This window comes from Emys orbicularis, chromosome 3, assembly GCF_028017835.1.
Source record: "Emys orbicularis isolate rEmyOrb1 chromosome 3, rEmyOrb1.hap1, whole genome shotgun sequence".
NCBI lineage: Eukaryota > Metazoa > Chordata > Testudines > Emydidae > Emys > Emys orbicularis.
This window is the reverse complement of record NC_088685.1, coordinates 45,092,067-45,117,088: the sequence shown is the minus strand read 5'-3', so window position 1 is coordinate 45,117,088 and position 25,022 is coordinate 45,092,067. Positions and strand designations below refer to the sequence as shown.

The window sequence follows — 25,022 nt, the reverse complement described above, 5'->3', positions numbered from 1 at the left end:
TGGGGTTCAGTAATCACTGGTGTCATTGAGCCCTGGTCTACACTACGAGTTGAGGTCGAATTTAGCAGCGTTATATCGATTTAACCCTGCATCCGTCCACATGACAAAGCCATTTTTGTTGACTTAAAGGGCTCATAAAATCAATTTCTGTACTCCTCCCCGATGAGGGGATTAGCGCTGAAATCGACCCTGCTGGGTCGAATTTGGGGTAGTGTGAACACAATTCAACGGTATTGGCCTCCGGGAGCTATCCCAGAGTGCTCCATTGTGACCGCTCTGGACAGGACTCTCAACTCAGATGCACTGGCCAGGTAGACAGGAAAAGCCCCGCAAACTTTTGAATTTAATTTCCTGTTTGGCCAGCGTAGCGAGCTGATCAGCACGGGTGACCATGCAGAGCTTATCAGCACAGGTGATCATGGAGTCCCAGAATCCAGCATGGACCGAACAGGAGATACTGCATCTGATCACTGTATGGGAGACGAATCCTTGCTATCCGAACTCCGGTCCAAACAACGAAATGCCGGAATATTTGAAAAAATCTCCAAGGGCATGAAGGACAGAGGTTATAACAGGGACCCGCAGCAGTGCTGCGTGAAGCCTACCAAAGAACCAGAGAGGCAAACGGCCGCTCCAGGTCAGAGCCCCAGACATGCCACTTCTATGGTGAGCTGCATGCCATTCTAGGGGGTGCCCCTACAACTACCCCACCCCGTGCCTCCCTCCTCCCCCCCCCCCGGGCTACCTTGGCAGTTATCCCCCCATTTGTGTGACGAATTAATAAAGAATGCATGAATTTGAAACAACAATGACTTTATTGCCTCTGCAAGCGGAGATCAAAGGGGGGAGGGGAGGGCAGTTGGCTTACAGGGAAGTAGAGTGAACCAAGGGGGCGGGTTTTCATCAAGGAGAAACAAACAGAACTTTCACACCGTAGCCTGGCCAGTCATGAAACTGGTTTTCAAAGCTTCTCTGATGCACAGTGCTCCCTGCTGTGCTCTTCTAACCGCCCTGGTGTCTGGCTGCGTGTAATCAGCGGCCAGGCGATTTGCCTCAACCTCCCGCCCTGCCATAAACATATCCCCCTTACTCTCACAGATATTATGGAACACACAGCAAGCAGTAATAACGATGGGAATATTGGTTTCGCTGAAGTCTAACCGAGTCAGTAAACTGCGCCAGCGAGCTTTTAAATGTCCAAAGGCACATTCTACCACCATTCTGCACTTGCTCAGCCTATAGTTGAACTGCTCCTTATTACTGTCCAGGCTTCATGAGCCATGGGAGCAAGGGGTAGGTGTGACCGCGCAGTGCTACTGACTGGGAGAGCAGCCTGAGGCAGAAGCTTCCAGCTGGCATGATATTCCAGGAAGGACTGAATCTCTATTAGAAGAAACTTTAAAGAAGAGAATGACCTGGAGTCATTCCCATTTTTGTCCAGGCGCCCCCGACCGACCTCACCGAGGCCTCCACGAGCAACAATGTCTACCCAGGTGCCCCCGACCAACCTAACCGAGGTTGGCCAGGAGCACTCACAGGACAATGACGACAGCTAGCAGTCGTAGTGCACCGTCTGCCATCCACAAGGCAAGGCAAGGGGATGCTGCTGTGTAGCACTGCAGTACCGCGTCTGCCAGCAGCACCCAGGAGACGTACGGTAACAATGAGCTAAGCGGGCTCCATGCTTGCCATGGTATGTCGTCTGCGTGGGTAACCCAGGAAAAAAGGCCAGAAATGATTTTTTGCCGTTGCTTTCACGGAGGAACGGTGGAAGGGAGGGGGGCCTGACGACATGTACCCAGAACCACCCGCGACAATGTTTTTGCCCCATCAGGCATTGGGAGCTCAACTCAGAATTCCAATGAGCAGCGGAGACTGCGGGAACTGTGGGATAGCTACCACAGTGCAACACTCCGAAAGTTGACGCTAGCCTCGGTACTCTGGACGCACACCTCCGACTTAATGCATGTAGTGAGGACACACACAATCGACTGTATCAAATCGATTTCTAAAAAACCGACTTCTATTAAATCAACCTAATTATGTAGTGTAGACATACCCTGAGTTACAGGTTTTGCTCCCACCACCTTTTCACCATACACAACTTGGGTTCTAGTGTCTGCACCCTGGAGGGAAGAGCTATCTCTCTGCTTCCACTCTCTCGCTCCCCCTCCTGGCTTCCTTCCTTCCAGCCTTTGATATAGCCCTAGGCTAATTGGGCAGGCAGCTGTCTCCCATTCACCAATTAGGTGCAGGTTTTCTCTAGGCAGCTCCAATTTACTTCCTTTAATGGGAGCTAGCGTGACAGAGGGCTGAGTCAGCAGTTCTGGCCTAGCACCCTGTCACAGTGACCCATAGTTCTTGTGTAATCTGAAAGGGTAAATAACACTTCCCTATTCACTTTCTCCACACCATTCATGATTTTCCTGTCTATCATATTGCCCCTTAGTCATCTTTTTTCAAAGCTGAACAGCCCCAGTCTTTTTAATCTCAATTTGTATTGAAGCTTTTCCATACCACTAATCATTTTTATTGCTTTTTCTGTCCCTTTTCCAATTCTATAAGGGGCAACCAGAAATACACACAGTATTCAAGGCGTGGGTGTACCATGGATTTATATAGTGGCATTATGATATTTCCTGTCTTACTATCTGTCTCTTTCCTAATGGTTCTTAACATTCTGTTAGCTTTTTTGACTGCCACTGCACATTGAGCAGATGTTTTCGGCAAACTATCCATGATGACTCCAATATGTCTTTCTTGAATGGTAAGAGCTAATGTAGACCCCATAATTTTGTATGTATAGTTGGGATTATGCTTTCCAGAGTGTATTACTTGGATTGATCAACATTGAATTTCATCTGCCATTTTGTTGCCCAGTCACCCAATTTTGTGAGATCCCTTTTTAACTCTTTGCAATCAATATTGTACTTAACTATCTCGAGTAATTTTGTATCATAACTCAAAGTTACTAATAAGTAATTAATTCTGCAAAAGAAATATTAAAAACAAAGCAGGAAATTCAAGAGTGTGTCTCTAGTGGAGACATTACATGTCTTTAAGAAAGAGGCCTGCTTACTGTGCGGATGCTGTTTCCTAAGCAAGATGAAACAGATATTTATTATTCCCATAGTTAATAGATGGATCCTGTCTAATTATTATGGATAATACAAATAGTTTATAGAAGGTGAAGGGAAGTGTGTTGAAAGGTTGGTGAATCTGGTTTGGTTTATGATAGTAAAGTGAGAGAATTTATGAGTGGGAGTAACCCAAGGAGAAGGGATTGTTCTCAGCTTAAGGCTGTGGCGGGGAGAGGAGGAGACTTTAATGTATGTACAGTAGAACCTCAGAGTTATGAACTGACCAATCAACCACACACCTAATTTGGAACCAGAAGTACGCAATCAGGTAGCAGCAGACACACCACCCACCCCTGCAAAAAAAAAAAAAAGAGCAAATACAGTACGGTACTGTGTTAAACATAAGCTACTAAAAAAAAAGGAAAAGTTTAAGAAAAAGATTTGACAAGGTTAGGAAACTGTTTCTGTGCTTGTTTCGTTTATATTAAGATGGTTAAAAATAGCTTTTTTCTTCTGCATAGTAAAGTTTAAAATATGTCAATGTCCAGTTGTAAATTTTTGCAAGAACAATCATAGTGTTTTGTTCAGAGTTACAAATGTTTCACAGTTACAAACAACTCCATTCCAAGGTTTTCATAACTCTGAGGTTCTACTGTAATACAGCCAGTAAAACCAGATCCCCAGGAGGGATATTATTGAACAGACAGAGGTCTTTCTGAGTTTATTGACAACACCACAAGAAACTAAAGTGTGAGGCCATATTCAGGGCTGCCCTGTGGCTGTGATGAGGTGGCTGGAAGGACCACACGTATTGGCAGGGGCAGATACATTTATTGCACTCCCAACTTATTCTGCTTTATTTTCATAAGTGTTGACAGAACTTATATATGGAGTTTTGGTATTTTGTGAGTTTTCTTCATTTGCGGGTTTGTCTTTCCATATTCAAAAACTGAATCTGGATGCATCTTACTTCTATAATAGAAATTCCTGAATATAAGATCATAGTCTTTTAATTATTGCTAGAGTACTGCAAAAGTACTTGTTTTTAGAGAATAAGTTATTCATATAAATTGGAGATAGAAAATGACTTTGTTTTTTGGTTCAACCACACGTTAATACAGAATTATTCCCTGTATTGCAGGGGTGGTCAACCTGAGCCTGAGAAGGAGCCAGAAATTACCAATGTACATTGCCAAAAAGCCACAGTAATATGTCAGCAGCCCCCATCAGCTCCCTCCCCCCAGCCCACAGTGCCTCCCGCCCTCTGGCAGCCCCACGAGTCAGCGCCTCCAGCCTGCCACAATCAGCTGTTTTGCATATGCAGGAGGCTCTGTGGGGGAGGAGCAAGGCATAGGAGGCTCGGGGGCAGGGGCCTTGGGGGAAGGGGTGGAGTGGGGGGCAGGGCCTGGGGCAGAGCAGGGGGTTGAGCAGTGAGCACCCCCCGGCACATTGGAAAGTTAGCATCTGTAGCTCCAGCCCCAGAGTCAGCACCTATGCAAAGAGCTGCATATTAACCTCTGAGGAGCCCCATGCAACTCCGGAGCCACACGTTGGCCACCCCTGCTGTATTGCATTTTCTGGTACTTTGTTTAGTTTACTTTAAGTAATTTTGATTGCCCAATGTAACTGGAATTGTTGCTTAAAACAGATACTCAGATAATATCTTAACATCTCAGCCCATCTTTTAAACCACAAACTTACTTTTAGAGTGCTTTGAGACAACCAGATACATTAAAATTAAGAATCTTATAGTTTTTATTAAACACCACACCATCTCTTTGCTTTATATAATCAGTTTATGTCTCCTCTCCATGATTTAGATTGTCCAGCAACTATTTTGGATTTAACGGGAGAAACTGCTAATTAACCTTACATCTTGAGAATACATCATTATTCAATTAAAATCAGTTTTAATGATATAATACCCCTAATCTTTGGCATGGTGCTTACACACAAGTGTTAGTATATAGGCTTGTTTGTCAGCCTGAGATAGAATTTGGGGTTTGACTTTTTGATACTCTTATATTTTATACTAATATGTGTGAACAAAGGACAAAGACATTTGCTTTGCAGTGTGTTGCTTCTGCCTGGCCAGATGGGTTTGTTAATATAATGGGAACAGATAAAAACAGTTAAAAGTGTTACAGGGTATGGTGGGAGTATAATATATGAGCATACACTGAAAGGCTTCCTGGGTCCTTTCTCAAGCCAAGGTCAAGCACACAGTTAGGAGGGGCAAGAGGTGGAGGGGGAGGCATAAGAAACACTAAAAACCAAAAAAAGTCTTGGTCAGAATACAACCTCACTCCTTACCCCTCCCATGGGATATAAAACAGGCAGGACGAAGACCCCAGACTCACGACCTCCCAAAAGAGAACATGACCATAATTTGTAAGGGGTGTGACTAGGGGCGTGCATGGCAAAGTATATTTGAGCCTGCTAAGAAGGAGGGAATGGGAATGGGGACATAGGCAAGGCTCTGAGGCATCAGAGCTAGGAAGGGGTACATGGGTAAATGCTCTGTGGCATCAGATCTGGGAATGAAACACTGAAAAACAGACTCTGCCAGTGTGTAAAACTATGGATATGCTTGCTTGGAACTAACCCCAATAAACATCACATTGCCTGCACTTTGCACTTCTGGTCTTCTGCTTTCTGTGTGTGTCACAAGAACCAGGAGAGGGGGTGAAGGGAAAGCCCTCTAGCAACAATATTTTATCTCAATCTGAAACTTGAGGTTTAGTGGCAGCATCTCCTTGCAAAGTAAGGTTGGTCTGAAGGATTCTTTGTGTGCCATTATTTTCTTTGCTTGTAACAGTTCATTTAAAGGTATCATTGTCAACATCACAATTTTACCTTTCTAGATCTGAGCCTAGAATCAAAGTGGATATTAAAAACCTTTAAGGATGCTGGCCTAGTGAAGAAGGGAAAGGTAACTGCATTGTCAACAGCAGATGCACCTTTACATGAACTGTTACAAGCAAAGAAAATATGGAAATAGACTAAAGAGTGTGATTATGCATTTAAGGAAGCAAATAAACTGTTGACATCAGCCAAAGTTGTTGCGCACTTTGATGCTTTGCTACCATTGCAATTGGTTTGTGATGCTTCACCTTATGGAGTGGTGTAGTTCTTTCCCACATTTTTCCTCATGGCCTGGAGAAACCAACTGCCTTTGCATCATGAATCATAGAATCGGAAGGGACCTTGAGAGGCCATCTAGTCCAGTGCCCTGCAATCATAGCAGGACTAGGTATGATCTAGACCATTCCTGATAAGTCTAACCTGCTCTTAAAAATCTCCAATGATGGAGATTACACAACCTCCCTACGCAATTTATTCCAGTGCCTAACCACCCTGACAGTTAGGAAGTTTTTCCTAATGTCCAACCTAAACCTCCTTTGCTGCAATTTAAGCCCATTGCTTCTTGTTCTATCCTCAGAGGTTAAGAAGAACAATTCCTCCTCCTCCTTGTAACAACCTTTTATGTACTTGAAAACTGTGATCATGTCCCCTCTCAGTCTTCTCTTTTCCAGACTAAACAAACCCAGTTTTTTCAATCTTCCCTCATAGGTCATGTTTTCTAGATCTTTAATCATTTGTGTTGCTCTTCTCTGACTTTCTCCACATATTTCCTGAATGCTCACTACCCCGAAAAAAATAGAGCAAGAAGCTTTCAGCATAATATTTGGAATTCAGAAATTCCATACATATCTGTATAGTAGACATTTTACCTTGCTGATGGATCATTGCCCATTAATTTCAACTATTGGACAGAAATATGGAATTCCATCTTTAACTGCTGTTCTTATTCAATGAAGGACATTGCTACTTTCAACTGATTCCTATACTATTCAATTTAATACAGGGACTCAGCACTTCAGTGCTTATGGGCTGTCATGTCTGCCCTGCCCAAGCTTCCATCATCCCAAAGAAACTTTGGACAAAGAGTTCTCAGTTTGATGGATAGCTTACCCATCACTAGCACAGACATCAACAAGGAAACATCTAATGATGATGTGCTTTATCTTGTGAAGGGAATGGTTCTACAGTTGATAGTACTAGATCATAAGAATCACTACACAATTTGTGTCACATCAGTGTAAATTATCTGTGAATCATGGTTGCATCTTATGAGGAATCTGAGTGATCATTCTGAAATGACTTCCATCTCAGATTTTGGAAGCTGTCTATGATGGTCATTTTCGCACTGTAGAGATTAAAGCCATAGCCCGGTACCATATCTCATGGTCAGGTATCGAAAAGATACTAAGAAAAAGGTGAAGTGCTATATTATATGTCAGCAATTTCAGCATATCTGCACCCTTGATCATGGCCTCAGACTCCTTGTACATATATTCATGTGGACTTTGCTGGACCATAAGAAGGTTATATGTTTTTGGTCATAGGTTGATGCCCATTCAGAATGGCCAGAAGTTTTCAGAACAACTTTTACTACAGCTACCACGACCATTGGACATCTTCATACCTTGTTTAGCCAAGTTGGTTTAATGTTACAGTTGGTGAGTGACAATGCACCTCAATTCTGTTCTGAAGAATTTCAGAAGTTCCTGGCTTCAACTGGGATTCAGCACATATGTTCTGCTCCACACCGTCCTGATACAAATGGATTGTACAAAGCATTCTGCTAAACACATAAGCATGCCTTTAAAGCTAACAAGTCTATTCCGAGTCATCTTCAGAAACTGGACAATTTCTTGCTTGTCTACAGAAACACAGCACATGCTACTACCCCAGGAGTTACCTGCAACTCTCTTCTTGAAGTGATCTTTGCATACCTCTTGGGACCTGCTATGTCCTGATATTGCCTCACATGTAGCCAAATCCCAAGCTACTTAACTTGATTGAGGATGTGAAACTCATCATCATTCTTTTCAAGTAGGAGACTTAGTTTGGAGACGCGATTATAGTCTTGGAGGGAAATGGGTACCTGGACAACTGTTAAATGCCCGTGACCTGTTTCATTCATGATAAAACAATCCAAAGGTATTTTATGGAAATGACATATGGATCAGTTGTAGTTTCAACAAGTACCAGAGCTTGGGTACGATCCAGTTGGACTTTCTGTTCCTCCAATCAAATCTTCCGTTATGACTCCTAATTTTGATGACCTGGTTGGGATAAACTTTGGTATCGGATCCAGTTGATTCCATACCACTGATTATTCCTGACTGTTCCTGGCCTTTCCTTTTGAAAGTAGAAATCAATGATTTATATATAATGTGTGTGGGTATGTATGTAAAAAAATGAAAGAAACCTCTGGGGTAAGGGAAAAAATAAAGGGAGGGTTGTCTTTCTAAGCCAACCCTGTAGCTGACAGAAGATATCAGTTACTTCAAACCATTTCTGTTTCTTCTCAAATGTGGGGGCTGTGGACTGGACTCTTACATGGGCCTCATTAACAGGTTTCAGTGGGGCCCTGTAGTGAGTAGCTGGTGTCCATAAGGAGACAGAAAAGAGTAGGAAACAGGAATAAGAAGCTGTGGCAGAGAGTGAGAGTACTTCCTGCAGGGAAGAACTTGGGACTAGGGGAGTTTTGAGGCAATTTCCCAAGGAAAAGGGGTTGTGTTCTGCTTAATGCTGTGTGGGAGAGGAGGAAGATTTTTTTCTACGTAATACAGCCAAATGTAAAACCAAATCCCAAGAGGGATATTATTAAACAGACAGAGGTCTTTCTGAGTTTATTGACATATCAACACAGGAAACTAAGGCAAGGGGCCACTTTCAGGACTGCCCTGTGACTGCTATGAGGTGCCTGGGACGATGTCAAGAGGAGCAGATTAATATATTGCACTCTCAAATCTTTTTTTCTGCTTTATTTTCATATGTGTTCACTGAACTTTTGTATGGAGTTTTGGTATTTTGTGAGTTTTCTTAATTTTGGGGTTTGGCTTTTCATATTCAAAAACTGAATCTGGATGCATCTTACTTATATTCAGGAATTTCTATTATTGAAGATCATAGTCTTTTAAATATTGCTAGGGTGCTCAGGGTGCTTCAAAATTACTTGGTTTTGGAGAATAAGTGATTCAACCCGATGTTCATACAGAATTGTTCCCTGTATTGCATTTTCTGGTGCTTTGTTTAGCTTAGTTTAAAAGTCCCAAAAAATAGGTTGCTAATACCTGAAAGCTGATATTTTACCCTATTTACCTTTCTCGTAATACAAGAAGAGGGGCACCTTTATTGAAAATTAAAACTTATAAAAAGAACATCCATTTTTATCCATTGTATAATTGATCTGTACAACTAGTTATCACAAATTATCAGAAAGAAAGAGCACAGTAGAATTCAAAATAAGATTAGACATTTACGTGGCTAATGACAACATCCAAATGACTTTAGATAGATATACTTATGACCCCCATGTTCCAAGACATAAGCCAACCACTCACTGATGGGTGCTCAGAAGAAATTTCCCCTAGGGGCATGTTATTCCATCTTAATTTACTATGGGGTTTCTTGCAACCTGGTCATAGTATAGCCCTGGAACCTTAATTTTTTCCCCTTTTCTGCACCACTGGGGTGGTCAATGTTTTATTCTTGAACTTAATAAAGGCCTACGTTACAGATAACCCTTTGTTCCCTATGATTTTCTGTAATGTTACAGCTGATTAGGAGAAATGTCAGGTGGGGTTGCTCATTGTTCAATACTAACACTAATATTGTTTAATATATTCATTAACAACATGAAAGGTTAATTGAGCATCGATCTGTGTGGTTGGCACAAAACTGAAGTATAGTAAAACACTGAACTGGACATATTAAAATTTAAGTGATTTGGATAAATTGTGATATGGGTCAATTCCAAGGGAGACAAGGTTTAAAATAAAGGATGAAATACCTTTGTAATGATAATTCACATCCTAGATAAAAGATAGGGAAGTATTATTTAGAAAGCTATTGTAAGGAGTGATCTGGAGGTAATGTCAGAAAACAAACTGAATTTAAGTTACAGTTTGATGCTCTTGTGAAGAACAATGCTTCAGAAAATACTTTCTAGAAACAAAAGAATGTATGTATATTTTCAGGACGAGAAAGGTTATATGGGTTGGTTAGTGCAATCAATTGTCTGGGGTAAATAATAAGTATTTCTGAGTCATATTTTGATGCAAGTTCGTAAGAGAGGAATGCTTTAAGGAAAGAAAAAAGGTGTATCTCCTACTCCTTTTGTCTGTGGGTAAAAGACTGCTACATTACTTAAAGACACCTTGATAGTGGAGTCCCGGAAATGCAAGGGTGAAGATTCCTTTCTTACTTTCTTCCTGTTGGGGCTGTACACTTACTTTTACTTGTACTCCTTTTCAATCTAAACCCCTGTAAAAGATTAACACTGAACATACCTGCTGTGTGAATTTGAAATTTCCTTTATCTGAAGAAGTGAGGTTTTTACCCACGAAAGCTTATGCCCAAATAAATCTGTTAGTCTTTAAGGTGCCACCAGACTCCTTGTTGTCTTTATTTTCACTATTTACTTTCACTGGTTTCTGGCCCCAAAACTTCTTTACACTCTGATCCTTTTCTCTCTGTAGCTGAATTTGGAGATTCCTGTCTGCATTAGCTTGTAAGGCGCATATAAGTGCTGTCAGGTGACTATTTTCCTTTTGGTAGGGTTTAATTTTAGTTTATGTGTAGTAAAAGGAAGGGTTGGCTTTACACTATGTTGTTCAGATTGCATTTGGATTACTGTACTAAATTCTGGTAGACTCTACTGTAACATAGATGTTGGAAAATGTTCAAAGACAGAGAACTGAATTCTTACAAGGACTAGAGATTGTGAATTATGGAGAAAGGGAAATGAATTCAATTAACTTACACTAAATAAATGTTTAAGAGGAGATATGAGAAAACTTAGATATGAGAAATACTTAAAAGACGATAAGTTATGGGTAGAAAAGTTTTGTTTATATTAATTTAAACCCATTGATCTTTGTTTTACTATTAAATGAAAAATTAAACTAGGAAATAAGGAAAATCTTCCTAATGGGAAGAACAATCAGACAGTAGAACAGTTTGCCCAGCGATGTGGCTTTTGCGAAGTCAGAGACATGCAAGTGGGTATTAAATGATTTATGGAAAGTGCAGCATAGAGTCCTGCTTCCTTGTCACAGGGGAGATTAGACTAGATAGCTCAAACAGTGGCTTCCAGCATTATCATAATTGTTCCCATTGTCTATCACTTTGCCTTTGAAATACTTAAAAATATATATTGTAAAAGACTGTGGTTGTGTCATTGTTTGAAGGAAACAAAAACAGATAGTATATAAGTGCTTTAATTTTAAGAATTAAACAATATGTCATATATTTCCAGAACCCTTCTGAGCTGCCTTTCCCCAAAACCAACTCATTTCTTTTCTCCACTTTCTCATCAGCATATGTGTAAATGATAACATTTTTGACAGGAATCCTTTTGTTTACTGTGAGAAAATTATCTAGCAGCCTTAGTGTCTCTAGATGGATAGAGCTTTGGTACAATATACTCTCATTGTTATAAAAATCAACTCAAATTAAGCCCGGGGTCAAAATAATTTCAGCCCATATGGGTAAAATGATATTTAACTTTCCCTTTATGACTTTTCACACACATTTCCTCAGTTTTAAGCATGTGCTTCTATCTAGTATGGCACAGTGTATAAAGCAGAAAATACACTTCCTGTGGTGCCTGCCTAAAGGATGTCAACACTTCAGAGAAGGCTGCCACATTTTCATAGCGAGACAAGGTGGGTGAGGTGATATCTTTTATTGGTTCAACTTCTATTGATGAAAGAGACAAGCTTTCAAGCTAACACAGAAGACTTCTTCAGGTCTGGGAAATGTACTCAAAGTGTCACAGCTAAATACAAGGTGCAACAGCTTGTGTAGCATAAGTAAGTATACACACAGACTGTAGGAGACCATTCAAAGTGAAGTGGCCAGTTAACACCTTTCCTGTCACAGGACAAAAAGGGGGTAGTGAGTTACAGATTATTGTAATAAGCCATAAATTCAGTGTCTTTCTTAGGTGCATGATTTTTAGTGTCTAAGAAAGTTATGAACTTAAGCTCCCTGGCTTGTCTTTTGAAGGTGTTGTTCAGAATTTCTTTGAAGATGAGAACTGAGGGGGGAGGGATAGCTCAGTGGTTTGAGCATTGGCCTGCTAAACCCAGGGTTGTGAGTTCAATCCTTGAGGGGGCCACTTGGGGATCTGGGGCAAAATCAGTACTTGGTCCTGCTAGTGAAGGCAGGGGGCTGGACTTGATGACCTTTCAAGGTCCCTTCCAGTTCTAGGAGATGGGATATCTCCATTAATTAAAAATTAAACTGAGAGGTCAGATATGGAGTGATCTATTTGTGAAAAGCAGTCACCTACTGGTGATATAGACACACAAACTCAAAGCAGCTCCAGACCCTGCCATAACAACAGATGCAAAATCTGTAGACATATCTCCACTGCTATGATGATCAACACCTCCCCACAACACATCTTTCAAGATCCGTGGTTCCTATACATACCTATCACAACATAAGATGTACCTCATCCAGTGCACTAAATGCCCCCAATAACAACCAGTAGGTGGGTGAAACGAGACAATCACTATGATTTTTAATGAACTCTCACAGAAAAATGAGAAGATAAAAAACACCATGTCACCTGTGGGTTAACAATAGAAGATATTACCTCACCCGCCTTGTGTCTCTAATATCCTTGGACCAACACAACAAGAATACTACAAACAACATTTTGATGAAGCAAGCATAGGCGCTTGCTTCCTCTCTACCCGAGGGGTGCATGACACCCCCCCTCGCCTCAGGCCCGCCCCAACTCCATTCTTTCCTCCAAGCACCCACCTCTGCCTTGCCTCTTTGTCCCTGGCCTCATCCCCACTCAACCCCTTCCCCAAGGCCCCACCCTGCCCCACCTCTTCCCACCCCTGCTCCGTCCCTAGCCCCGCTCCCACTCCATCCCTTCCTCCAAGGCCCCACCCCTCCTCTTCTTACCCTCGCCCCACCTCTTCACAGAATCATAGAATCATAGAATCATAGAATATCAGGGTTGGAAGGGACCTCAGGAGGTCATCTAGTCCAACCCCCTGCTCAAAGCAGGACCAATTCCCAACTAAATCATCCCAGCCAGGGCTTTGTCAAGCCGGGCCTTAAAAACCTCCAAGGAAGGAGATTCCACCACCTCCCTAGGTAAAGCATTCCAGTGCTTCACCACCCTCCTAGTGAAATAGTGTATCCTAATATCCAACCTAGACCTCCCGCACTGCAACTTGAGACCATTGCTCCTTGTTCTGTCATCTGCCACCACTGAGAACAGCCGAGCTCCATCCTCTTTGGAACCCCCCCTCAGGTAGCTGAAAGCAGCTATCAAATCCCCCCTCATTCTTCTCTTCTGGAGACTAAACAATCCCAGTTCCCTCAGCCTCTCCTCATAAGTCACGTGCTCCAGACCCCAAATCATTTTTGTTGCCCTCCGCTGGATTCTTTCCAATATTTCTACATCCTTCTTGTAGTATGGGGCCCAAAACTGGACACAGTACTCCAGATGAGGCCTCACCAATGTCGCATAAAGGGGAACGATCACATTCCTCGATCTGCTGGCAATGCCCCTACTTATACAGCCCAAAATGCCATTAGCCTTCTTGGCAACAAGAGCACACTGTTGACTCATATCCAGCTTCTCATCCACTGTGACCCCTAGGTCCTTTTCTGCAGAACTGCTACCTAGCCATTCGGTCCCTAGTCTGTAGCAGTGCATAGGATTCTTCCGTCCTAAGTGCAAGACTCTGCACTTGTCCTTGTTGAACCTCATCAGGTTTCTTTTGGCCCAATCCTCCAATTTGTCTAGGTCCCTCTGTATCTGATCCCTACCCTCCAGCATATCTACCACGCCTCCCAGTTTAGTGTCATCTGCAAACTTGCTGAGAATGCAGTCCACACCATCCTCCAGATCATTAATAAAGATATTACACAAAACCGGCCCCAGGACTGACCCTTGGGGCACTCCGCTTGAAACCGGCTGCCAACTAGACATGGAGCCATTGATCACTACCCGTTGAGCCCAACGATCTAGCCAGCTTTCTATCCACCTTACAGTCCATTCATCCAGCCCATACTTCTTTAACTTGGCGGCAAGAATACTGTGGGAGACCGTATCAAAAGCTTTGCTAAAGTCAAGGAATAACACATCCACTGCTTTCCCCTCATTCACAGAGCCAGTTATCTCCTCATAGAAGGCAATTAGGTTAGTCAGGCACGACTTCCCCTTGGTGAATCCATGCTGACTGTTCCTGATCACTTTCCTTTCCTCTAAGTGTTTCATAATTGATTCCTTGAGGACCTGCTCCATGGTTTTTCCAGGGACTGAGGTGAGGCTGACTGGCCTGTAGTTCCCCGGATCCTCCTTCTTCCCTTTTTTAAAGATGGGCACTACATTAGCCTTTTTCCAGTCATCCGGGACCTCCCCCGATCGCCATGAGTTTTAAAAGATGATGGCCAATGGCTCCGCAATCACATCCGCCAACTCCTTTAGCACCCTCGGATGCAGCGCATCTGGTCCCATGGATTTGTGCTCGTCCAGTTTTTCTAAATAGTCCCGAACCACTTCTTTCTCCACGGAGGGCTGGTCACCTCCTCCCCATACTGTGCTGCCCAGTCCAGCAGTCTGGGAGCTGACCTTGTTTGTGAAGACAGAGGCAAAAAAAGCATTGAGTACATTAGCTTTTTCCACATCCTCTATCACTAGGTTGCTTCCCTCATTCAGTAAGGGGCCCACACTTTCCTTGATTTTCTTCTTGTTGCTAACATACCTGAAGAAACCCTTCTTGTTACTCTTAACATCTCTTGCTAGCTGCAACTCCAAGTGCGATTTGGCCTTCCTGATTTCACTCTTGCATGCCTGAGTGATATTTTTATACTCCTCCCTGGTCATTTGTCCAATCTTCCACTTCTTGTAAGCTTCTTTTTTGCGTTTAAGGTCAGCAAGGATTTCACTGTTAAGCCAAGCTGGTCGCCTGCCATATTTACTATTCTTTCTACACGTCAGGATGGTTTGTTCCTGCAACCACAATAAAGATTCTTTAAAATACAGCCAGCTCTCCTGGACCCCTTTGCCCTTCATGTTATTCTCCCAGGGGATCTTGCCCATCTGTTCCCTGAGGGAGTCAAAGTCTGCTTTTCTGAAGTCCAGGGTCTGTATTCTGCTGCTCTCCTTTCTTTCTTGTGTCAGGATCCTGAACTCGACCATCTCATGGTCACTGCCTCCCAGGTTCCCATCCACTTTTGCTTCCCCTACTAATTCTTCCCTGTTTGTGAGCAGCAGGTCAAGAAAAGCTCTGCCCCTAGTTGGTTCCTCCAGCACTTGCACCAGGAAATTGTCCCCTACACTTTCCAAAAACTTCCTGGATTGTCTGTGCACCGCTGTATTGCTCTCCCAGCAGATATCAGGGTGATTAAAGTCTCCCATGAGAACCAGGGCCTGCGATCTAGCAACTTCTGTTAGTTGCTGGAAGAACGCCTCGTCCACCTCATCCCCCTGGTCTGGTGGTCTATAGCAGACTCCGACCACGACATCACCCTTGTTGCTCACACTTCTCAACTTTATCCAGAGACTCTCAGGTTTTTCTGCAGTTTCATACCGGAGCTCTGAGCAGTCATACTCCTCTCTTACATACAATGCAACTCCCCCACCTTTTCTGCCCTGCCTGTCCTTCCTGAACAGTTTATATCCATCCATGACAGTACTCCAGTCATGTGAGTTATCCCACCAAGTCTCTGTTATTCCAATCTCATCATAGTTCCCTGACTGTGCCAGGACTTCCAGTTCTCCCTGCTTGTTTCCCAGGCTTCTTGCATTTGTGTATAGGCACTTAAGATAACTCATCGATCGTCCCTCTTTCTCAGTATGAGACAGGAGTCCTCCCCTCTTGCGCTCTCCTGCTCTTGCTTCCTCCCAGGATCCCATTTCCCCACTTACCTCAGGGCTTTGGTCTCCTTCCCCCGTTGAACCTAGTTTAAAGCCCTCCTCACTAGGTTAGCCAGCCTGCTGGCGAAGATGCTCTTCCCTCTTTTCGTTAGGTGGAGCCCGTCTCTGCCCAGCACTCCTCCTTCTTGGAACACCATCCCATGGTCGAAGAATCCAAAGCCTTCTCTCCGACACCACCTGCGTAGCCATTCGTTGACTTCCACGATTCGACGGTCTCTAACCAGGCCTTTTCCTTGCACAGGGAGGATGGACGAGAACACCACTTGCGCCTCAAACTCCTTTATCCTTCTTCCCAGAGCCACGTAGTCTGCAGTGATCCGCTCAAGGTCATTCTTGGCAGTATCATTGGTTCCCACGTGGAGAAGCAGGAAGGGGTAGCGATCTGAGGGCTTGATGAGTCTCGGCAGTCTCTCCGTCACATCGTGTATCCTAGCTCCTGGCAAGCAGCAGACCTCTCGGTTTTCCCGGTCGGGGCGGCAGATGGATGACTCAGTCCCCCTGAGGAGGGAGTCCCCAACCACCACCACCCTCCTCCTCCTCTTGGGAATGGTGGTCGTGGAACCCCCATCCCTAGGACAGTGCATCTTTTGCCTTCCAATCGGTGGAGTCTCCTTCTGCTCCCTTCCTTCAGATGTGTCATCTAGTCCACTCTCCGCATTAGTACCAGTAGAGAGAACATGGAAACGATTGCTCACCTGTATCTCCATTGCTGGTACATGGACGCTCCTCTTTCTCCTTCTGGAGGTCACATGCTGCCAAACTTCACCATCCTAATGTCCCTGCTGCGGCTGCTCTGAATCTTCAGAACATTGTGACCGTAGAAGCATCTCCTGACGTCTGTCCAGGAAATCTTCATTTTCCCTTATGCAACGCAGAGTCGATACTCGTTTCTCCAGACCTCGAACCTTCTCTTCCAATATGGAGACCAGCTTGCACTTTGTACAGACAAAGTCGCTTCTGTCCTGTGGAAGAAAGACAAACATGGCACAACCTGTGCAGGTTACAACAGCTGATCGCTCACCTTCCATATCACCTTCCTCTTCAGAGCTTCCTCAGCTGTTGCAAGAACTACTCAGAGAAACCTGCAGATGAAAGCCTCAGTGAGCTCTCTCCAGGCAAACTCCCTCTGTTAGCCTCTGCTGTTCGCCGCTCAGCTGGTTCGCTGCTGACTGCCCTTATATACCAGTCAGGCCCACTCAAGGCCCACCTGGAACAAAGCACTCCCAATTCACACTTTTCAAACAAACAAGCAAGCAATCAAGCACACGGTCAAACTGACAAACTGTCCCAGCAACAGACACTCAGATACGCACCAACACAGCCCCCCTAATGCAGCACTTAGCGTACCTCCTCTCGGACAGCTCCCAGGAAAACTCCCTCTGTTGTTCGCCGCTTCACACCCCCTTCCCCCAAGCGTGCCCCATTCCCACTCTTCCCTTCCCTCCCAGTGCCTCCTGCATGTTGCTGAACAGCTGTTCTGCGGTGTACAGGAGGCGCTGGGAGGGAGGGTGAGGAGTTGATCAGTGGGGCCCCTGGCGGGCAGGAGGCACTAGGGGAAGGGGGGCAGCTTGGCTGCAGGTGGGTACTAAGCACCCACTAATTTTTTTGGAGCACCCACGGAGTCGGCGCCTATGGAAGCAAGAGCAGCAAAGAAGTCTAGTAGAGAAACAAAATTAATTCACCTTTTTGTTATGTGACAAGCAAGTGGCAGTATACTGTTCTTAGTCTTCTGTCTCTTCATATGTTCATATGATTATGTACATAGTGTAACTAATGTACAATTTGATAGCTCCATATATTAGCTATTAGCGGAAAAGTAGAATTGAGCATAATTTTACTGTTTTACTTGTTAATATGGTGAGAAAATATATAAATACATTTCTGCAGGTTTTTGTTTTTTGTTTTTGTTATTTTGAATAAATTATTTGAAAATGAGGATCATATATATGAATGTGTAAACTTTGGGATGAATGTTTAGTATGAATGTACAAACTTTAAAATCATTAGCTATCACATACAAAGCTCCAGGAAAAAGATAAAAGGTTGAATATAAACAAGGACTACCCAGTGAATGTACAACGTTCTTGAAAGATATCATCTGATGATTGTCTTCAGCATTCTGACAGAGCAAACTCAAGTTTGTTTATAAAGCAATTACTTTTGTGGGACTATGCCACATAGGTTTAAATTTTGTAGATTTGTTGCATATTTGCATGTGTCTGATTCTATTTTTAATTTAAAAAACATGAACAAAGTGTCTGTTGGGGGTATATTGTACAATGAAGATAAATTTTTTTTTCCCAAAAAACCTAAGTTTTGTCATCTACAATAGGAAACATAAATTCATAGTGAGCATGTTATCATTAGGACAGTTTTGTCTTTTTTTCTGGCTCTAATGAAACTTAAACATTCTGTTTGAAGTCAAAATATTCCTGTTATTACTGCTAATAAATGCTAAGGCTCTCAACTTTCTTCTGATACATAATTAAATTGTTATGGTTTCAGAAAAAAAGTAAGTAAATTGGGTTACTTGGGAAGTAACTGTAAATTCCATTTCATGGTAGGACTCCATATTGCTTTGTTTTCATTTAGTACATGCATTGTGGATGCAGTGTGTGTTTACCATATGTCTTAATAAACTTTCTTGGTCTTTGTTTGCTTGTTTTGAACAGTGAAAAAAGCAATTGAACTGAAGTCAAGAGGAGTCAAGATGCTGCCCAACAAAGACAGTAACCACAAAAATTCTGTCTGTAAGTTGTTGTTGTTATCATCATTATTATTATTATTATTATCTTTAGAATGATCGTGTACATTGTTATTCTCACTAAAAGCACAAATCAGGAGAGAGAGTGTTAGTGAGACCAAACAAACAAACAACAAAGCCCTGAAATGCTGGGGAACAATTATGAAAGCTGCACAGTCTTTTCATTTTTTAGTGACTGATTTTATATCTCCAGGGATAATACTGGGGGATGGGGATCATAGTATTTACATTCCTCTCTCTGCCTGTTGGGAAATGGGGGATGTGGGGAAAGGCAGCACTTTTCCTTCTGGCTGCTGGGATTCTGGGTTTAGATTTTCCACTTTATAACCCTCCCATTGACCTTAGTTAATTTAGTCTCCCAGGAGTTTTTAAACCCCCACCCATGTGTGGCTAGCATGTGGTGTGTCTCAGTGGCTGCTTCTTCCCCTTCATGTGTTATAATGCGGGGAGGAGGTTAGCAACTCCTTCTATTCCTACCAATCTCTTTCCCCAAGTTGCCAGCAAGATGGGAGGTGGGGCAGGAGGGCTTAGCCCTTCCCACCAACTTATTTTTGTTTTAAGAAATTGTGCCTTCCTCTTCACCTGAATACCTGACAATTTGAGTAATAGCCTGAGAGTTGTTGCCCCCATGAATCAGGCCAAGTTTAAAACAACAACGACAACAGTACCTGTAATTTGATTGTGGATACAAGGGGTGCCCTGACCAAAGAACAGAGGGGACTCCTAGGTTCACTCCCAACTAGTTATAAGTGTTTGCATAAAGTTTAACCGATATGAATAAAAGAATCCTTGGTGTAATTGCACTGAAATCAGTGGAGTAAAACCAAGGGTGCTTTTGGTTTGTTGTATGAAATTCTAGAAGTACAGAGAGATTCAGTGTTTTAAAGACTAATGACTGGGGGAAATGATTCTATTCTTTGTTTCTTCAGTGCATCCTTTTGTGCAAAGTGTTTTTGATGCGCTCACCTGAACGAAAAATGGCTGATAAGTGTCTGTTTTAAAGATCATGCTTTCCTGGTATGACACAGAAGAGGAACTTTTTGTGCAAGGTTTAGCTGAATATAGCTGATCCACAGTTTCTGGTGTGTGTATACAAATGGGTGGCTGTTCCATTATTCATAAGGCACTGCTGGGCATTGTGTGATCTCTGCTTACACTCTCAAAGCATATCCTGTCAGATAGCACATTTAATTATAGGAATTCAAAGTAAGGCAGGCTATTGGAAAAAATGTTTATAAGGCAGTCTGCTGTTGACTTCAGATATAATAATGTATTGTTTTTTTCTTTTTCTTTTTCTTTTTTTTTTTGCTTGTGATGTCTTTATCATGTCTTGACTTTTCAACACAGAACTAAAAAAAAATGTTGTTAGTATTAAAGTAGTCACACAAGCCACTAATGTGAAATTTATCAATAAAATTACAGGGTAAACAATAATAAAAATTGATTTTTTTTCCTTAAGCTCTCCCACTCAAATTTTTACAGGTAACTTCTTTTGTTCAGTACTAATATCTACTGTAAATAAGGAGGACACAATGTTAGGTACTTATCAGCACAGCGCTTAATAATACAGTTCAATTAGAACATAGTGGATACATATCCAGGTTATAAACCATCACTTCTCCCCATTTATAGATGTCAGTCCTTCTCAAACATAATCCTTATGGTTTGCAAATAAAGACTTTAAAGCTTGCTTCTCAATTTTGATTCAGAAGTGACGCAATGAATGTGGACACTAGAGTAGTACAGAAGCTATCTTGAGAGCAATATTATTACGTGATCCAAACCAAAGAGTATGCAAACATTTAGTCTATACTAGTCTATAGAAAGTATTAGTTCAGTCTGGGCTTCATTATAGTTTAAAATGTTTTTAACATGGTAGGAAATTATTATGGAGTCTCTGTGACACATTTGTCTTCACTCTCATTATGGAACTGTTATACCAAAACCAGCCCAGTAATTCTTAAGGAAACAACTGCAATAAGAGCAAGACCCTGCAATTCCTGCTCATCCCTCTCTACACAGAGGAGTAGTATAGTAAGGTCATTTCCCTCTTTTGTGATACGGCTCCCAGGCTTACTCAGCAGAGGAGTGGGAGATGATGGAATGCAGTATTTTTCATCTATATGGTAGGTAGCCCCAACCATATGTATAAAAGTGGAATAGATGTATAATAGAATGAAACTTTGCTAATAAGGCTTTGTCTACAGTTGGAAGTCATGGGTGGGATATGAAAAAGTACTCAGCATTGACTCTACTACAATTCAAGTCAATGATAAAACTAAATGACTTCAATGAAAGCAGAGAAAAGTGCTTTTGAAAAGCCCACCATGCATCCTGTCAAAACATATGGGGTACAATTCTCTACCTAGCAAAAATAAATAAAATAAGAAAACACAGCGGCAAATCTTAGACCCTGGGTCAGCTGACTCAGGGTAGTGCTACAGGACTAAAAATAGCAGTGTAGGGTTCATCTACTTAGGGCTCATCGACACTGAAAAAAAAAAAAAAAAGGACTCTGTCATAACTATAAAGGGAAGGGTGACAGCTCTCCTGTGTACAGTGCTATGGAATCCCTCCTAGCCAGAGACTCCAAATCCTTTTACCTGTAAAGGGTTAAGAAGCTCGGGTAACCTGGCTGACACCTGACCCCAAGGACCAATAAGGGGACAAGATACTTTCAAATCTTGGGGGGGGAAAGGCTTTTGTGTGTGTCCTTTGTTTAAGGGGTTGTTCGCTCTTGGGACTGAGAGGGACCAGACATCAATCCAGGTTCTCCCCATCTTTCTAAACAAGTTTCTCTTATTTCAAAATTGTAAGTAAAAGCCAGGCAAGGCGTCTTAGATTTACTTTGTTTTCTCAACTTGTAAATGTACCTTTTACCAGAGTGCTTATCTTGTTTGCTATACTTTGAACCTAAGACAGAGGGGATTCCTCTGAGCTCTTTAAGTTTGATTACCCTGTAAAGTTATTTTCCATACTGATTTTGCAGAGATGATTTTTACCTTTTGCTTTAATTAAAAGCCTTCTTTTTAAGAACCTGATTGATTTCTCCTTGTTTTAAGATCCAAAGGGGGTTTGGATCTGTATTCACCAGGAGTTGGTGAAAGGAAGGAGGGGGGAAGGGTCAATTTCTCCTTGTTTAAGATCCAAGCAGTTTGGATCTGTATTCACCAGGGAATTGGTGAAAGGTTTCTCAAGGCTTCCCAGGGAGGGAATTCTTAAGAATGGTGGCAGCGGGACCAGAGCTAAGCTGGTAGATAAGCTTAGCAGTTTTCATGCAGGCCCCTACATTTGTACCCTAAAGTTCAAAGTGGGGATACAGCCTTGACATGGTGGCACAGCGGTGGGATCGTTTTAAACCCAAAAGCCAGTAAGATTTTTTTTTCCTTCTAGCTGCTTGGAGAGCAGAGCTGAAGGTAGATGCATATCTTATCTCTCCTTGCCTGAAGGCAGAGGTGTTAAGTTTTTTTAACAAGGTCCTTTGTTAAGAGAAGGGTTCAATTAATGAGCAAACAACTGGTAAAGATAATTTACAAGCTGAATTGTGTTTTTTTTCTTTTTTACATCCTCGGAAGTAGCTAGTTAGAAAGTCTCTGTTAACTCAGCAGCACTCAGCAGGAGCCTGAGCTAAATACATCCCAGTTTCAGTCAACTGCAGAGGGGTGTGACCCAGCACAAGAAAACCAGGAAAATGACTACCAGTGAAGCAGCTAGCAAACTAGAACTGGCCAGACTAGAAGCAGAAGAAAATGAGAAAAAACATCAGAGACTACTTCAAATTAAAAATCATCTCTGCAAAATCAGTATGGAAAATAACTTTACAGGGTAATCAAACTTAAAGAGCTCAGAGGAATCCCCTCTGTCTTAGGTTCAAAGTATAGCAAACAAGATAAGCACTCTGGTAAAAGGTACATTTACAAGTTGAGAAAACAAAGTAAATCTAAAAAAACAACAGAGGGTCCTGTGGCACCTTTAAGACTAACAGAAGTATTGGGAGCATAAGCTTTCGTGGGTAAGAACCTCACTTCTTCAGATGCAAGTAAATCTAAGACGCCTTGCCTGGCTTTTACTTACAATTTTGAAATAAGAGAAACTTGTTTAGAAAGATGGGGAGAACCTGGATTGATGTCTGGTCCCTCTCAGTCCCAAGAGCGAACAACCCCTTAAACAAAGGACACACACAAAAGCCTTTCCCCCCCCAAGATTTGAAAGTATCTTGTCCCCTTATTGGTCCTTGGGGTCAGGTGTCAGCCAGGTTACCCGAGCTTCTTAACCCTTTACAGGTAAAAGGATTTGGAGTCTCTGGCTAGGAGGGATTCCATAGCACTGTACACAGGAGAGCTGTCACCCTTCCCTTTATAGTTATGACAGACTCACAGACAGGAGTCTCAGAGCCCAGGTCAACTGACTAGGGCTATTGCTACGGGACTAAAACTAGCACTGTAGATGTTTGGACTCAGGCTGGAGCCAAGTCTCTGAGACCATCCCTCTTACTGGGTTTCTGAGCCCAGACTCCAGTCCATGCAGTGTAGATGAACCCTAAGTAACTCCTTGTATGCCATGTAGTTGTACCCATATCGGTCCCAGGATATTAGAGAGACAAGATGGATGAGGTGAGAGAGACAAGCGTTCGAGCCACATATAGCTATGTTGATCTGAAGAAGAGCTCTGTGTGGCTCGAACACTTGTCTCTCTCACCAACAGAAGTTGGTCCAATAAAAGATACCTCACTCACCTTGTCTCCCTAAGTCACTTAGGCATTTTTGACAATTATACACATATTAACACACTGTTAAACACTCAGTGTACATAAGGGACTGTGTTTAAATTGTTTATTTACTGTGCAACTGGGTAACATTTTCTACACTAAGTATTTAATGTTATTAGTAAATGCAGAATGTAGAGATGTTTTCATGTGAGTGAAAGTCTCCTTAAACTCCACTGAAGCAAATTTCACTTCATTCTGAGGCATGATTCATTATATATAAAAAAATATTTTTTCTCCTATTTAAAAAATAGATATATATTTTGGAATTGGCTAATATTACCAGAATCACTAATTTTTATCCCATAAGTTTTATATTGTGAACAGTTGTCAGACTTACAATTGAAACAAAAAAAAATGTATTTTTTAGGCAATGATTTTTGCCATGTAGAGTCAAAGAACAAATGGCTTTACAGATTCAGTATTGATCATTTAAACACATTTAGGTAAATTGATGGCACACGCTGTGTTACTCAGTAGTTAGTCACAATGGCTAATTCCAGAACAGGATGACACTGCTAATTCACTGTTAAATAGAGTGGGGAGAGAAAAACATTATTTGGTATGCAATTGGGGAAAGAAATGGCTAACATAATACATTGTGATATAAAACTACAATGGTACTCATGGCAAATTGCTAACATATAATTATGTTTCTTAATTTTTTATTAATTGAACTTTAAATCATCCTTCTGCTTCACTCTTCCTCATGTTCAGCCCTCAATATTTGCTGGCAGAAAAATACCCTCTTGTAGAAGCAAGCTGCTGAGTACTAAGGCTTTGTCTTCACTACCCGCCGATCCGGCGGGTAGCAATCGGTTTATCGGGGATCGGCTTACCGCGTCTAGTGAAGACGCGGTAAAATCGATCCCTGATCGCTCTGCCGTCGACTCCGGAAATCCACCTCGGCAGGAGGCGGCAGCGGAGTCGGCGGCAGCGCGGCAGCGGTCGACTTTCCCGCGTCCTCACCGCTAGGTAAGCCGACCTAAAATACGCAACTTCAGCTACGGTATTCACGTAGCTGAAGTTGCGTATCTTAGGTCGGACCCCCGCTGTAGTGTAGACCTAGCCTAAGAGTTGGCCATTACTGTTAAGGAAGAGCCATCCATCTAAGGGTGTGTCTACACTCTGGACACTGTACTGGCATTGCTATGTCAGTGTAGCTATGTAAGCATAACCCCATAGTATAGAGACAGCCTACACAGACAGAAGAGGTTTTTCCTTGGGTGTAGGAACACAACTTCCCTGAACAAAGTTAGCTATGTTGACTGAAGCATTCTTCCATCTTCATAACTGTGTCTACCCTGGGGGTCACGTTGGTGTAGCTATGTTGGTTAGGGGGTTGGTTTTTTCACACTCCTGATCAATGTACCTATGTTGATCTATCTTATAAGTTTAGATTAAGCCTGCTAGTAGGAAATACTG

At 42.4% G+C, this 25,022-nt stretch overlaps 1 protein-coding gene across 1 annotated transcript in view; it reads left to right on the top strand.

Annotated features, from left to right (window-relative positions):
• Positions 1 to 25,022, top strand: part of CSMD1 (CUB and Sushi multiple domains 1) — a 1,638,713-nt gene that overhangs the window by 870,356 nt on the left and 743,335 nt on the right. The window contains exon 7 of the mRNA XM_065401391.1: positions 18,741 to 18,818. Within this exon, the coding sequence (XP_065257463.1) occupies positions 18,741 to 18,818 (78 nt within the window). The remainder of the gene's footprint in view (positions 1 to 18,740; positions 18,819 to 25,022) is intronic.